The sequence below is a fragment of the Chaetodon auriga genome, chromosome 24 (genome assembly GCF_051107435.1).
Source record: "Chaetodon auriga isolate fChaAug3 chromosome 24, fChaAug3.hap1, whole genome shotgun sequence".
In the NCBI taxonomy this organism is placed as follows: Eukaryota; Metazoa; Chordata; class Actinopteri; order Chaetodontiformes; family Chaetodontidae; genus Chaetodon; species Chaetodon auriga.
The window spans coordinates 1,959,246-1,975,196 of NC_135097.1; the positions used below are offsets into that span (position 1 = coordinate 1,959,246).

General features: G+C 47.1%; 1 protein-coding gene across 1 annotated transcript; it reads right to left on the reverse strand.

Annotated features, from left to right (window-relative positions):
- Nucleotides 1-110: 110 nt before the first annotated feature.
- Nucleotides 111-15,951, reverse strand: rnf150b (ring finger protein 150b). The gene is made up of 6 exons (XM_076724981.1): nt 14,787-15,951; nt 9,119-9,369; nt 7,254-7,408; nt 6,520-6,616; nt 5,975-6,230; nt 111-5,687 (listed from the first exon to the last, which is right to left on the reverse strand). The coding sequence occupies exons 1-6, from the start codon at nt 15,241-15,243 to the stop codon at nt 5,569-5,571; spliced, it is 1,335 nt and encodes a 444-aa protein (XP_076581096.1). The 5' UTR covers nt 15,244-15,951; the 3' UTR covers nt 111-5,568.

Sequence of the window (15,951 nt, forward strand, 5' to 3'; positions counted from 1 at the left end):
ATACAAATCCAGAAGGAAACTTTGAACATGCTGATGTAGACGATCAACATACCGAAAACTAATTTGGGTAAACAAACAACGGCAGATGAGACACAAACACCAGGCTGGGATAAAAACAAAAACTTGCAATAAAATTTTATTTAAATTCTGTCCTGAATCAGAACACGTGCAACAACCGAAACACAGAAACAACATGGCGTCACGCCGCCTTGTATTTACACGTGTATGTAGATATTTTTGTGTTTGCGTGCACCGGACAACCACACAAACAGACGCTCGGTAAAACAATTAATATTGTAGAAACACACACGACACTGTATCACACCCTGTCGCTATGGTAGCAGAGGGGTCAACATGGCTACAGGGTCATCTCAACTTTTGCCATCTCTCTGGAAGGATCTGAAATGCTTGTTTCATTCATCATTCATTTTCTCTTTGCTATAGCAGTCATTAAACACTAACTTAACACCAGCACAACTGCTGAAATGTGTACAATTCCGCCTACAAGCAGGCTGCGTGGAGATTAATACATACCATAATCCCCGAGGGATCACGTGGTTCAGGATTCACCTGGAAACTACAAGACAAAGTACAATATATGGCAAAACGCATGGCAGTCAGTCTACAAATGCACACGATTTGTAGTTTAAAATGGACCAACAAACATTTTTCCAACATCCCACAAAACAATCTGATGTATTTCCGACATGGAAATAACTAAGGAAGACAAGAAAAGAGAGAAAAAACTGGGAAAACCAACAAAAACGGAAGTGGGAAAGCAAAGCAAGGCAAAGTGAAAAGAAAAGGTGGATAGAAAATCTAAATGGCGGAAGAAAGAAGAGACTCATCCAGAACCTTCCAGAGAAACAATTAAAGTGCATCAACAAGACAGGCTGAGCAACCAATCAAAACACAGCACTGGAAACGTAGACCAATCAGACGTCATTACTGGCAGTGACATGAGGGTCCCACGTTAGTTCACCCAAAAGTCGATTCAGGCCAAAATCTGTTAGAGCTGTTAAGATTTTTGGCGTAAAAAAGACGTGATTATCGTCTTCAAACATCGTGTTTATGAATAATTCTAACAGTCATATTTGGAAGTTTTTCAGTTTTGGTAGGAAACTTGTCACATTTAGCATCACAAACAATTTTTTCTGCCTCGTAATCAAAATAAAAACGGGCTTGTGTAAGAGTTAGGTGCTAATGGGAAACATCACTTCACATGTAACGCTAAAGCTTTCCAATTAGCTCGTTAACTAAGCTGTTAACGGCTTTAAGTGACAGAGGAAGACTTCATTTGTCTGTCCAAGGTTCATCTCTGGCCTACATTCTGGATTAATGTAGTATGAACGGCGTTTGGGCTGGTCATCGTTCAAATTTCAATGCTAGTGCTGATACACAAGTTTTCGTATCAAATCAATACTTGTGGTTTTACTTTGTAACAGAATGTTAACTGTGTCTGAACACAAGCAGCCGTTCGGAGCTTCGCTTAATAAAACAGCCTGAAGCTCAATTCAACGCTAGTTTTTCTTATTTAAGGTTTCAGCTGCTGACGAAGCAGCATTTGAGGTCTGATCCTGACACTAAAGGGGTCCGACATGCCACCGCAGCTTCAGTCTCCACCAGAAGAACGTGAGAAACGGATGCGGAGACGTTTCCGCCGACTTTCACCACGACGGCAGCAGATTCGCAGTCACGTAAAAAAGAAAGCGAAACAGTGCAACTGTGAAAGTAACACCATACTTGATTAAATCTCTTGAAAATAAAGCTTATAACACAAAGGAAGTGACTTTAATTAAAACATTATTCACTGAAAATTGGCCAAGACAAAGCATACAAATGCATCATCATTCATATATTACAGCAAGAACGCTCCACGCCACTTTACAGGCGTTTGAATCAACTAGAGTTCGTTACATACGGAAGTGACGCAGCTGAGGGGGAACTGGTCCTCGGCCCCGGTGCTGAACGGCGAGGACAGAGACCAGATCAGGAAGTCTTCCTGGTTTCTGAGAGAGAACCAAGTCGATGGCGGGACTGGAAACACCAACACAGCTACTGCTTCTTAGTTATTCCCCGAAACCAAATGTTTCATCAACCAAATGACACTTCCTGTTAATTATTTACAGAGAGCTGGACGGTAACTACCAATCCCATCAGGCCCCTGTGGGTTTCTCTTCATTTTGGAGTCCAGAGGTTCAGGAAAGTGCTTCCGTTTGACAGACAGCACGACATACACTGACGTCCTAAATTCAGTCTCAGGAGTCAAATGTTGGGATTTTTGTGCTGTTCCTCATTTAGACTGATGAAAACAAAGGTTTTAAAACAGACGTTAGCACCAAACAGAGGTGGGAAATGAACAGTAGAGTGTTGGTGCTCCAGCCTCCATCAGGCTCCATCAGCCATCAAATACTGAAAGTTTACGGACAAACTGTCAAGAGTTCAGATTCGTATGCTCACGGTTCTGTTTGTATGTACAGTTACACAAATGATCGACGCATCAATCCGTCCAATCAGTACTCAGTCACACTGAGAATCACCAGCTCATTGGGGGGGGGGGGGGGGGTCAGTCTCTGCTGCTGGACATTTGCTTCATTACAAAAATAAATGTCTCCTCTGGTATCAAAATAGACGACAATCTTTATCTCTCTTAGTTTCGGGAGGCTTGGCAGCGCCGGCGACCACGGCCCTCCACGGTCTGCACGGCAGCTCGGCAAACCGTGAGCGACGCGGCGTGGCGGCGTGAGTGTGTGGAATACAGGTTTGATATTTACACGCTCGGCTTTGAGCTGAACGACACTGAAGCAGGGAGGGATTCTTCCTAAACGCTGCAGCTCTTACTGTGTTTCTGCGACTGTGATTTGGGTACGAACGTCTCGTCTTTCACGGCTCGTTTCCGTGGTGTTCAACTACAAACGGTGACGGCAGCGAACACCCTTCGCGGTGTGCAGACATGCAGGTTTGAAAAACTCTTTTTAGCTTTGCTGAAGTTCAGAGAAAAGATCCCTGACAAGCCAGTAAAAGATCCGATCCTTGATTGTCGGGTTAAAGGTGTTTTAAAAAGGCATCAAGGCGACGGAAACGAAACACGGACGGCAAAGACAAGCAGCGCTGTCCACAGGGTTCCTGCATGGCGCTTTAACGCTCACTGAAAACGGCCATGATGGAAGGCTGATGAGGAAAGTCTTTCCATCCTTCCCGTGAAGGCGGGCAGACACTGCACCATGAAGCCCGGTCTGAAACCCGACGCCATCAACCCCCGACTCACTTCAGGATCCCACCAAAGTGTTTTTAGCTTGATTAATTACACAAACATTTACTGGTCCGGCTGTCTGGCTCATCTTAAACTGCGGTCGGCCGTCCTGCAGCTTTAAGAGTCTGATTTCCCAACATGGCCGCCACCAAACAATTCATTGGAAACTGCTGTGATACAAAACTGACCTTCACCACAGAACAGACACACCTTAACTTCTGCTTGCAGCATTACGTGTTTCCATCCACCTGTTTTTATGCACATTGTCAATTTTTGCATGAATAAAAAATCTGGAAATGCAGAAAATTAGAAAAAAAATCTTGAACTAACTCAAAGTTTTCACGGTTGGCTGAGAAGCGGCTGAAAGTTTGTAGCGTTGCTAAAAGCAAAACAGCCGCAAACGAAAACATCAGTAGCGTAAAGGAGACGCCACCCTTCGTCAAATTAACACAAGAAACAAACAGAAACTTCAGATTTGCATCCGGTTTCCTGGACTGTTTTGATGTCTGTGTGAGATTTGACTGGGAATCAGTTAATTACATCTTGTGGCGTCCACCATTCCAACATTTGGATGGAAACAAGCTGATGTTGAACACGCGGTCGACTTTATTCGACGTGTCACTGGTTACGAACAGCGAGAGCATTAAGGTCGCAGCTTCAAAGGCCAGTGAGAATATACAAGGTGAATGAAACCATGCAGCGTCTGCCCGGCGTGTCGGATGCTTTTCATGTAATAAAGAGAGAAACTAAAGAGAACAGCTGGAAACTCTTCATCACGGTGGCACTCGTGAGTATTTTCTCTGAATGTGCACGAGGTGAAATTCTACATTTTGTTGACTTTTCTCTTTCGGTATAATAATCTGTTCAGTCCTGCACACAGTCCAGAGCATTTTGTCGTTGTCACACAGAAACCCTGTTTGGAACCACAGGCGAGGACAGGAAGCCTCCAGAGCGAACGCTGCTGGAGTTCGGTGAAGGTAAAGAAATGAACAGACAGGCAGAGAGAAGAAACACAACACTGATCGATACTGCAGTCAAACTGAAGCTCTAACACTGTCACCTTTGAGCAGAACTCTAGAAAAATAAACAAACCGGAGCCTCTGCCCCGAGCCGCTGGTGTGTCCTTTCAAAATAAAAGTCTTCCTTTCCAAAATGAAACTGCAGTCATCGCATGCGTCAACAAACGGCGCCTGGAACGCCGGCGGGCAAATCAACGTGAGCTAAATTAACCAGAGATTAAATCTTCCAAGAATCCGGAGCGGGACACGGAGTCCTGATGATGTGTCCCATCCAGTCTGTTGAGTCGTTGTGCCTCTACCTGGAAAACCAGGTAACAGAATATTCCACAAAGGTCTGAGACAAGAGCGCTCCTTAGTGAAGTAGAACAGGTAGAAATACGAAGGTGAATCTAGACTCCTGGCCTGGAGAGCTCACAGGAACTTTAAAATCCTCTTTTTTGGAGTTCACGTGCATTTATCAAGATCCAGATCAGCTGATGAAGGAGAAAATCCTCTTCTGTCAGTCGACTCTCAGGTTTTACCCTGTTTGACACACTCGTGGTTTCAGAGTAGAAACGTGGCTCCTGGAGCCCCGTTGGTCCTTCAAAGTCCATCAGGTCCGGAGACGAACGTCGAGACGAGATCTGGAATATCTGAAATGAAGGACTGGATTCATATTTGACCTTCTGTCACTGTGGAGTTTGACAGGAGTGGACAGACGGACAGAACCAAGAGAGAAGCTGGATGGTCTACTTCTAGAAACAGCGTGAGCTGAGGCAAACGTGGGCTGATTAAGACATCTGCACGGACAGGCAGACCGAGTCACCCCGGTTCAAAACTGGAAAAAAAACACCAGGAGCCAAAGGAAAGACCAAGGTGAACACACCTGTCCCAGACTGCGTTAGCCCAGGTCAGGTCTGGGGTCCGACCCGTCCAGGAGGAGACTAGAAACGAAGCCAGTCAGTCAGTTTGCTTTGATTCCAGATCAGAACCAGCACACACATTTATTCAGCAAAGGTCCAAAGCCTGGACCCTGAGTCCACCTGGGGCCCAGACAAGTTGGTTTGGTTTAGCAAAAGTTTTGTTTTACACAGGTCCAAAGAGAAAACCCCAGTGTAACACTGGTACTGGTTCCACTAGGAACCAGTCAGAACCAAAACCAGGTCCTGGGTCATGAATGCAGTCAGGATTGGGTCAGATCTGGTTTTGGTCAGGTCGTTCTCTGGAGCTACAGGTCCTCGGAAGTCTGTTAAAAATCTGAACCTGATAGGAGTCTGGCTTGGCCCGGGGTTCTGGTTTGGTTCTGCTGGGCTCCTCTCAGGACTTCTCCCCCAGCTGAGACTGCTCCATGGACCCCTCCTCGTCTGAGAGCCCCGTTTCAACGGTGATGACCAAGGACGCCACTGAGGCGCTGCTCGCCATTGGCTGTAGCTCACCTGGAAGAGGGAGGGAAGACGAGGTCAGAGAGAAGACTGAAGAGCTCTTCGTTTAGACCTGCGTCACCTGAAAATCCACTTTCAGCAGAAACACATGAACCACATGAGAACAGATCTACTAAAGCGACTTTAAGCACAAACGCCATGAAGAAGAGTTATTCAGCAGAAACGCCACAAGGTGTCAGTATAACACCATCATCTGGTCCCTGAACACCACGGGCTCAGAGAGCGTCCAGTGTGTGTGTTTGACCTGTGTGTGTGTGTGTGTGTGTGTGTGTGTGTTTGACCTGTGTGTGTGTCAGTCGTGGCTGTCACAGGGCTGTCTCTCAGGGTGTCAGGGTCCTGGTAGTCCTGCGGGAGTCCCACCCGTCGCACCCCGGGGTCCAGCACCACCGAGGAGCCGCCCTCGCTCAGCGTGCCGTCGCTGGACGCCCCGGACACCACGGCCTCCAGCGCCAAAGCCCCGACCCCGCCCACGCCGCCCACGCCGCCCAGGGCCAGGTCGTAGTCCAGCGGCAGGTCGTCCAGACAATCTGCGTTCAGCTGAGGGAGAGGAGACGCGACAGCAGACACGTTTCCAACCATTACTGGAAGAAAACTTTTCTCCAATCAATAACCATCAAAACTTTCAACGTTCTAACTTTTCAAATTAGCCGCGGCTCTGAGATAAAATACTTCCATGTTTAATGTTTGCTGTAACCTTCGTTATGGTGAGCATGGTTTCCAGTTGGCCTACTTAAACTGGTTTCATGAAGAAAATGAAAAACCGGGCAGCTTCTGTGAAGTAAGCTCGACTTTCCAGGACAAACGAGCTAAAATCAGGCCGACTCACAGCGATGCCCAGAGCTTTGAGGATGTTCATCTTGCACATGGGACACGTGCGATGATCCAGCAGCCACGGGTCCACACAGCTCTTATGGAACAAATGTCTGCGGAGAGGAGAAACACACATTCTGCCGTTAAGACGACGCTGAGTCGAGGCTCCAGCTGCTTCACTCTGAGCAGCCTCACCAGGCCAGAAAGAAAAACAGGCTTTTCTCGTACGACACATAACAAACGGAGGTTGTGGTCACGGCCTCTGCTTTCCAAACAACCCCGAAATACGTTCCTCCGATCACGAGGAAACCGTCCGTCCTGAGCTGAACTCCATCGACACAAAGTCATGTTGTGATCACATGACAACAAAAGCAATCAGCAACAACAATCACACAGAGGTCCTCTTCTCAGCATCATCAAAGAACATCCATCTCTACCCATAAAACACAGTGCAGACAGCCTGACCTCATCTCATTTCATCTTTTTTTACTTGTAGTAGTACTCCCCAGTACTTTGTAAAAACCTGTGTTTCCCTTTATGACAGCAGAGTTTACAGGTTGACTGTGAAGTCAAAGCAGTAAAACTCCATGAAGTCACTGAGAGCAAGTCTAAATGTCAGTAAACATGAAGACACTGAGCGCAGTTTGGAAATAAAGGAGAAAAGAACACAGACAGTCAGCATCATCAGTCCCTCCTCCTCCTCCTCCTCCTCCTCCTCCTCCTCCTCCTCCTCTCTGTGTGCGGGTCTACCTGCAGGGCAGGATGCGGACCACGTCGTTGGCCTTGTACCCCTCGATGCAGACGGCACAGTTGTCGAAGTCGGCCTCCGTCTCCTGGTCGCCCTTCCTGATGGTGCGAACTTGGAGCTTGCTGATGGCCTTCTTCGCCGCGTCGCCGAGCCGCCGCTGTGGGACAGAGACGGGTGGGCAGAGAGGTTTGATGTCAGGCGAGGACGTCTGGGAAACATAAAGACCTTTGAGGGAGTCAAAGCTCCACAGCTGTGACTTCAGATCAACGTGCTGACCTGATCCAGAGAGACCCTGAAGCACCAGACCAGATTCCTGTGGGATCTGATCCTTCCGCTTCTCGTGACTCGACGGCTCCACGACAAAAACCTTCTCTTTGTTCAAGTTAAAAAGAACTTTTCACACAGACGTGAAACACGGTCGCTGATTTAACGTCACAAAGCAGAATGTGATCAGCTGATCTGATCCTTCGTGACGTGAACTGACCTGAAAACAGCTCAGAGTCAAAATATTTATAAATATTTATATATTTAATGTTTTTCAGCTTCACTGATTTTTTTAAATATCTGCTTATTGTGAATCTGATGCAGCAGTTTGTTCATTGATAACAGGTGAGAGTGCTGCAACGTAAAAGTACCTCAAAATAGTTTTTAAGTACCACAAGTTGTTGTATTTAAACTTTCTAAATCTTTTTTGTGCAATAGTGAAAAAAACACTGTAATAAAATACATATAGATATATATGTAGTAGATTTTTAGTTTGTATTTTGTATTTTATTCCTTCTTTGACTTGTTTTATACTCCTGACACTTTTGCTGACTGTAACACCCTAATTTTCCCTACAGGGGTTAATAAAGTCTTATCTTATCTTATCTTATCTTATCTTATCTTATCTATGTCCAAATCACGCAGCTAAACTCGAGCGGCCGTTAGCGTTTAACGGCGCCTGCTGACGGCGTCGTGCTGTGAAGACGACTGATCAGCAAGTTCAAACAAGCGAGTTTCCACAGCAGGTCTGTCTGTTCTCAACCTGCTGAAACACACACACACACACACACACACACACACACACACACACACACACACACAGACACACACACACACAGACACACACACACACACAGAGACACAGACACACACAGACACAGACACACACACACACACAGACACAAACACACACAGACACACACACACACACAGACACACACAGACACACACAGACACACACACACACACAGAGACACAGACACACACAGACACAGACACACACACACACACAGACACAGACACACACAGACACACACACACACACAGACACACACAGACACACACAGACACAGACACACACACACAGACACACACACACAGACACAGACAGACAGACACACACAGTCCACTCTTCGTTCTGTTTGTGCTTTCTTTGAAGGTGCTTTTATTTTATTGGATTCTGTTGTGAAGCACTTTGTAACGAGGTTTTATTTATCATACGTCTGGATACATTTTCAAACTGCTCTCGTTTCACACTCGGACGTGAGTTTTAGGACGTTTGCTCTTCATCGTATCCGCTGTTTGATTCAGGTCTGACATTCTTCAGTAATCCCGCTGACAAACAGACTGAAAACATAACCTACCTGAGATAATAAGTCAGCCATGCTTCTAAAATCTGGACAAAGGGTGAAGATGTTCCCTGGTTACCTACGTGACTGAATATCTCTGAGTGACCTGCTGTGCAGAGCACGTGGAAACGTACTGACTGACTCAGTTTGGTTTGAAGATTGTTCACTTTATTCAGATCAGCAGTGTTTTAATTAAACGTGTTGATGCGTGGTTCTGTGTGTGTGTGTGTGTGTGTGTGTGTGTGTGCGCGTACCTGGTTCCTGTCTCGTGCGTTGGCATATCTGAACCTCTGGATGTAGTAAAAGACGAGCCAGGCCAGGGAGATGATCATCAGCACGATGAAGGAGATGGACACGAACACCACCGACGTCCTGCTCACGTACTTCTGCAGGTTCCTCGTCCCGATGGTGATCGTCATGGTGACGGTCACGTTACGCTCCAGCAGCGACGCTACCTCCCGACCTTTGGGCTCGGGGATCATGATGGCGACCACCTCGCCTGTACCTGAGGGGGAGGAGGATGCTGTCAGTCAGTCAACTGTCAAGTGCTGACCTTCAGAGTAAAACGCTCAGAAAAATGAATGGAGTTTGGTGCGGCCACACATGAGCCGGCGCGAGCCAATCGAGCGCTTTCAAATGTTCTTGGCTAAAAATAATAATTACACAATTTTCTGACGGAGCTCTTTTCAGAAAAAGAAGGGACCTCAGAAAGTGAAATAAAGTTTTTTGGCACTGACATTTAATCACCTTTTTAGCCAATACGATGAAATCGTTAGCAAACAGCTGCTCATTTACACATTCAGGGTGTTCAGAGCAGCGTGATCTTTCATTTGGAGTCGTGTTCGTGTCACCTGCTGAATTCCAGCTCAGTATCGACTCTTTCAGCTGCTTTTTGGTCTCTTCCAGTCGACCAGCTGTGAAATGATGAACTATTGTTATCATTATTTCATGTCCATCAGTTACAGCGACCCCTGAGGGAATGAAAACAGCCAAAATAAAAGCACGAGAGCGCTGAGAGGAGCCGTGATGGTGAAGTCTGAGGTCCTCGAGTGAAACTCAGCATAAAGACGAGAGGAGCTGCAGATTCAGCTGAGTCAGGTTCATCACTCTGAGCGACGCCTTTCAACCACATCGCCATAAAAATATCCTGTGTGACCATTAAAGCTTATTATTAGCTATTAGCTTCATCAGACGTGAAGTGAAACCACGTCCACGCACTACTTCCTATCACAGGCTGCACTCGTCCGACAGATTCCTCCTCCATCCAATGAAAACTTCTCCTCAAACTCCCCCCGTCACTATGACGACCAGCTCCTCGCCCACCCGCCACAGACAGCCGGTCTAAAAATAACCATCAACCCTCGATGTGGCGGATGACGCGTCGCATCGCTCCATCTGAGCTTCAGCACCAGATTATGTAAGTGACTACAGGAGTACTACAGTTACTACAGAGGCAGTACACGTCTATAGTACCTGAAGGCATCACAGTCCAACACACACACACACACACACACACACACACACACCATTAAAATGGCTGCACTTGCTTTTAGCTAAATGCTAACGTTAGCACTGAAACACAGTGACAGTGCAGACGCTGATGTTTGATCGGTGACATGTTTAATGCTCTACAGATGTGTCCCTGACGTGAAACCGTTGGTCAGCGTGAACGAGTCAAAACATTTCTGAAGATTCGACTGAAGAGTGACGAATGAGGAGGAGGAAGAGGAAAGCAGAAGGAGAAGCAAAAGAAGAAGCGGTGGTTAGCACATTAAGCTAATCGGAGGTCAAAGGTGAGACCGAGTGGCCTGTGGTGATTTCCTGTGCTGCCCCTCAGCCGCTGCTCGCTCGGCGGCAGCGTGAACATAAACACAAGTTTGTGTTTGACGCTCTGAGGTCGTCTCGTGACTGAGGCCTGACCAAGCCAGCCTCACGTGACCCCGGAGGTGGAAGAAAACACTCCTGAGGGAGACTCACGACACGGGAACAACACCAACACGCCTCGTTAACGTGTTAAATATTTACCAGCAAAAAGCAGTTCATGTGCGAAAAGTCTCAGTTCTGAACGCCTGAACGGAGACGAAGACTAACGTCTCACACGCAGACAGACGCAGGAAACGCTGACGGGACAGTTTGTGCCGAGACAGAAGTGAAGTGGAACCAAAACCAGTGTGAACTGGACCTTCTGATCAGCATCTCACGACCCTCTGAGCTTCTACGGAGAGGAAAACGGCATCATTTGACAACATGTCTGCACGATATGAGGAAAAATCTGAAAATATGACAATGACGACACGACCCTCAACAAATAAACACAGGCTGAAGTGTGTGTGCAGCAGATACACTTCCTGTCTGTCTGCTTTAATACACACAGACCTCAAACGCCCAATAAAGAAACAAACTGCGCAAACGCCGCAGTCGTGGCCAATCAGGTGAAGCCGGGCTGACTTTAAGATTAGGCACTTTATGGATCCCACGGCGGCGAAATGAGGATGTTACAGCCAGCAAAGTATTAAAAAATAGGCAAAAGCAGTGGCACAGAAGGATCATGTGTACAATATGTGCAGATCAGAAAAATACCTGAGCCAGTATGGACAGTAAACGCAGCGTTTGTCCTGTTACACAGTAAACATGATCAGCACAGAGCTGCACTAACTGAAGCTGGAGGTCAACAGTTGGACAGCCAATGACCCAACAGTGACTCAGCACTTTTACTCAAACGTTTCAGTCACTTTTAGCACAGAGCATCGGGTCAGTTTTTCAGCTGCAGATATCTCATTCAGCCTTTAACGTCGAAGTTTAACCACGCAGGCGTGAAAGAACAGATTGATCGAAACATTCTGGGGAAAATAAGAAGTTTGCTATGATGGAAGCTGATATAACACCTGTGTGTGTGTGTGTGTGTGTGTGTGTGTGTGTGTGTGTGAGATAAACTACCCCGAGGCCGGCGCTGAACTCCCATCAACCCCTCAAAAAGAGCACCAAAAATTGATTAGTCTCTGCCTAAAAATACACCCCCAGGGTCGATGCCGCTCTCTCCCACACATACACGTTTGTCCTTCTATACCTGTGAGGACCGTCACTGCAAACACAGGACAGAGAGGACCAACGGCCTCTGAACCAGTGACAGCTGGACCGGATGTTCACGTCCTGCTTCAACTGAAGACGCATCATAAAAGGTCGTGATACAGACAGAGGACACACACACACACACGGTGTAGGCCCATCACTTCCTGTTTCTCTGCACATGGACGACCAATCACAGCACACCTTCTGCTTCTGTTTCTTCAGTTTACCCGTTAGCACGTCGCTGCGCTAACCAGCTTGCTGTTGTTGCAGCTCTGGGCTAATCTGTGGATGAAGGCAGGAATGATAAATCCATCTGACTCCACGGTTGGATTAACGCTCTTTCACAGATGAAAGGTCTGACGGACCACAGATGCACCATCAGGGTTTTCTCGCCCAGCACGCTCTTTACCATTTAAAGTCGGCCTCGTCTCAGAGATGTTTGTTTTCATGTTGATTTGTTCAGAGGAAATGTTTCAGAGGATGCACCCGATGGGATTTCTGCAGATATGTGGATACATCTTCTCTCTCCTGTGTCAGCCCTCTCTTATCGCTACGGCTCGCTAACAGACGCAGACGTTAAACACACTTTTCAAAATGTCCACATTCAACAGGCAAAGTTAGAAAACCACCGCACAGTTTCATATCACCGCTCCCCTTTGATCTGCCGGCTCTGAAGTAACAGGAAACTAACTTCAAAGTGTCGAAGCAGTCTGACTCAGCCTCCGAACAAACCACCAGCTGATCGACGCTCAAACAGGCAAGCTACGCTAACGTGATCGCTAACGAGCTAGCAGCTGTTCTCTTTTCTCTTGTAGGGATCAGAACAAGTTCCTTCCAGCCCAACATGGAAGTGCAGCAGCTTCAGCGTCGGCCAAGACGACTGCGACTGGTTTAAGAAGCAGAAAACCGGAAAGTTTTCCTGCAGCCCATCATAAAGGTGAAGCCAGACCAGCACCGACCCCGAGCTATCACTGAAAACACCACCTTCGCTCTCCATTTGGGCCTCCACACACCACATCCAAGCAATCACAGCATTTATTAGCCCCACCTTCAGCAGCTGCAACATTAATGATGTTTATTTTCTAATTCAGCAATAATTAGAATCCATGTACTTTGGGTACTTGAAGTATATTTTGATGCTAACACTTCAGTACTGTTACTTAAGGACTTGTGCACGGGGACTTTCTCACATTTAAAGACTCAACATCTTCATCGTTTCAGTCATTTTTCAAGCAAAAAGCAAAAATTTGCAGGTTCCAGGTTCTCGTGAAGAAGATTTGCTGCTTTTCTTTGTCTTAAATGACCATAAACTGAATATCTTTGACTTCTGTCTGACAAAAAAAACGAGAATCTGAAGGTGACACGTGGTGCTCAAACCAATATTTATCATTATTATCTGACTTCTATGTACGATCAATAAAATATTCAGCGGATGAACCGATGATGAAAATAATCATTATCAATCACAAGAATCACCAAGAACCTTTTCAGACTCAGATCAAATCCAAACAGCACGACGTTACATGTATCTGGACAAGAAGCTGACCTTTGAACGCAGCACAGACGCTATTTCTAGACTAAACAAAGATTCCCAGGAAGTTCAGCGAGGAGGAGGAGGAAGAGGAGGAGAAGGAGGGAAAACTGCCAGACCGACTGCAGCTCCCATCAGAAAACGACCCTGACACTGAAAGCATCGTGAGAAAGTTGATTCAAAGCAAACAGAGTTGGTGTTTGTGCGCGTGGGGACCTCCGGGGATCCCTGAAGGGGTCTCCAGCTGACAGAGGAACAGCTGTGAGTCCTCACTTCCCTCAGCAGCACCGACACCCGGCATAAAAACAACCATTCAGACTGAAGAGGCCGTCTGTTACGTAACACTTATTCATAGCTGCTGACAAATGTCACGATGAGTTTCTGTGGACGGATTCGGGTGAGAAAAGCCTGGTTTCTGTCACTCGACGCGGGGATCCCCCCGACCGAAAACGCATCAAAGAAATACTAAATGTGATCAAATCTGATGCTTTCAGGACGCAGCAGGAAACTGGTCCAGCAGCATCAGAGACCTGCAGTCAGCAGTTTGTCTGCTGGCACCAGAAGCAAGTCTGAAAACCAGTTAGGACAGACTGGGATCCAGTTCAGTTCAGTTTTCTGTGCAGCAGAAAATTGAACTCAAAGAAATTCAGTTTGCAACAATAAAAAGCAGCAAATTGTCACATCTGAATGTTACTGAACTGTAAATATGTCTGTGTCACTATATTCTGACATAATAAAGAGCAAAGAGCTTAATTAATGATGTATAATTAATTAGATTAAAGGATACATTGAAAACCAGCATTAGCTGCAGCTGTGCTTCATTCTGCTGCTGACAGCTGGTAAAATCTGACACCACAAACCTCAAATCAGCGGCGACCGCCTTCTAAAAACACAGTTAATGCCCATGAATGAGTCACCTGCACACAGAAAAACATCTGAAAATGTCAAAGGTTTGTCGCCTCTCTCTGCCTGCAGACGCTGGCTGGTGATGATTATCAGAATAATTTCAGATATTGACAAAATTAACCAATGTACCACTAATTCATTTCAACAATCTGGACTTTTTTCTTGCATAACTTTTAATTTGCAAGTGTGGCTCTGTGGAAAAAATTAAAAACCCAATTAAAGCTTCAGGTGACACAGAGAAGTTAACCTGCACCTGCACACCTGAACTCCTGCCACCATGTTTCCAATGTCACCAATCAATCTGCCAATCGATCAGCTCTCTCCCTATCACAGAGACAAATGAAAGCCATTGATCCCTGGAGTCACATCTGTCATACTGCCCATTCACACGTCTAAACTCGGGATCACCGCCGTACCTGGATGAGGCATCGTGATGGTGTCGTTGGGGTTCGCGGACCCCACGTTGAAGATGACCACCGCTGAGGCGTTGTGGGATGCGGCGTGGCGGATCTTGTCCTTGTAGGTGCAGTTGCCCCGGGCTATCAGCGCGACCCAGGCTCCGGCCTGTGGGGGCACGGCGAAGCGGTTGTTGGGGTCGCAGGCCTGGCGGTCGTGCGGGGCGGCAGGCAGGACCACCACCCCCTTGGCGTCCCGCTTCGGCGAGTGCTCCCCGTAGCGCCCGCACTCAGTCTTCTCGGTGCGGAGCTCCGAGGTGGCTGGGTCCACGTAGGTGATGTTGACGAAGGCGGTGTACCACTCCTCCCGTTCGGCCACGGTGAAGTCCAGGCACAGCAGGTGGACGAAGCAGAAGGAGAGCAGCCACGTAGAGAGGGCCAGGCTGCGGCAGGCCGCCACAAGAGAGCCGGGGGCCATGGTGATCCTCCCCGGTGATAGCGAACCGTCGGTCGGTCGGTCGGAGGAGCCCGATAGCGTCTACACCGAAGACGCCTACGCCACCATTCTACCAGTGGGGCGACCAGGAGGTTACTAAATCCGCCTCTCGTTTTAATTTCGACGCCCTCTCCTTTCGCTAATTTTTTACAGTGTTATGTCCGTGCTTTCAGCCGCTCCCCACCGCCGCTCTCAGGCTAACTAGTAGCCTGTTAGCCGTTTCCATTCCCAACCGTCACCGAGAACAAAACAAAACCACCCACGGGAAAAGCCTGCACACAGAAACAGCTGTGGACAAACTCAACCGCGGGGACGACGAGACTTAACCTCGCCGAAGGAAAGCATCCGGCAGTGGGTTCACTTTTCGACAAAGTTAGCTGTTCGTGTGGTGAATATTTGCGGCTAGCTGAAGGCAGCAGGCCACCGAAACTGCATTGTTTTGACTGGGCCTGAGCGGACCAGTGTGAAGCTAGCGCCAGTGGGAAACAGCACTTCCGGTCATTTAGTCGAAAATAAAGGATGTGTTATTCAATTAAAAGCTTGTATCGGCAAATTACAGCTTTAATCACACACACTGTAATGAAGCTTGAATGTTCTTTCTGAAATCTGTTATTCAAGACGCCCTACCATTTAAGTTTCACTAGTGATACACTTTTCCTTTTGATTTTGAAGAACTAAAACTTTTATTTC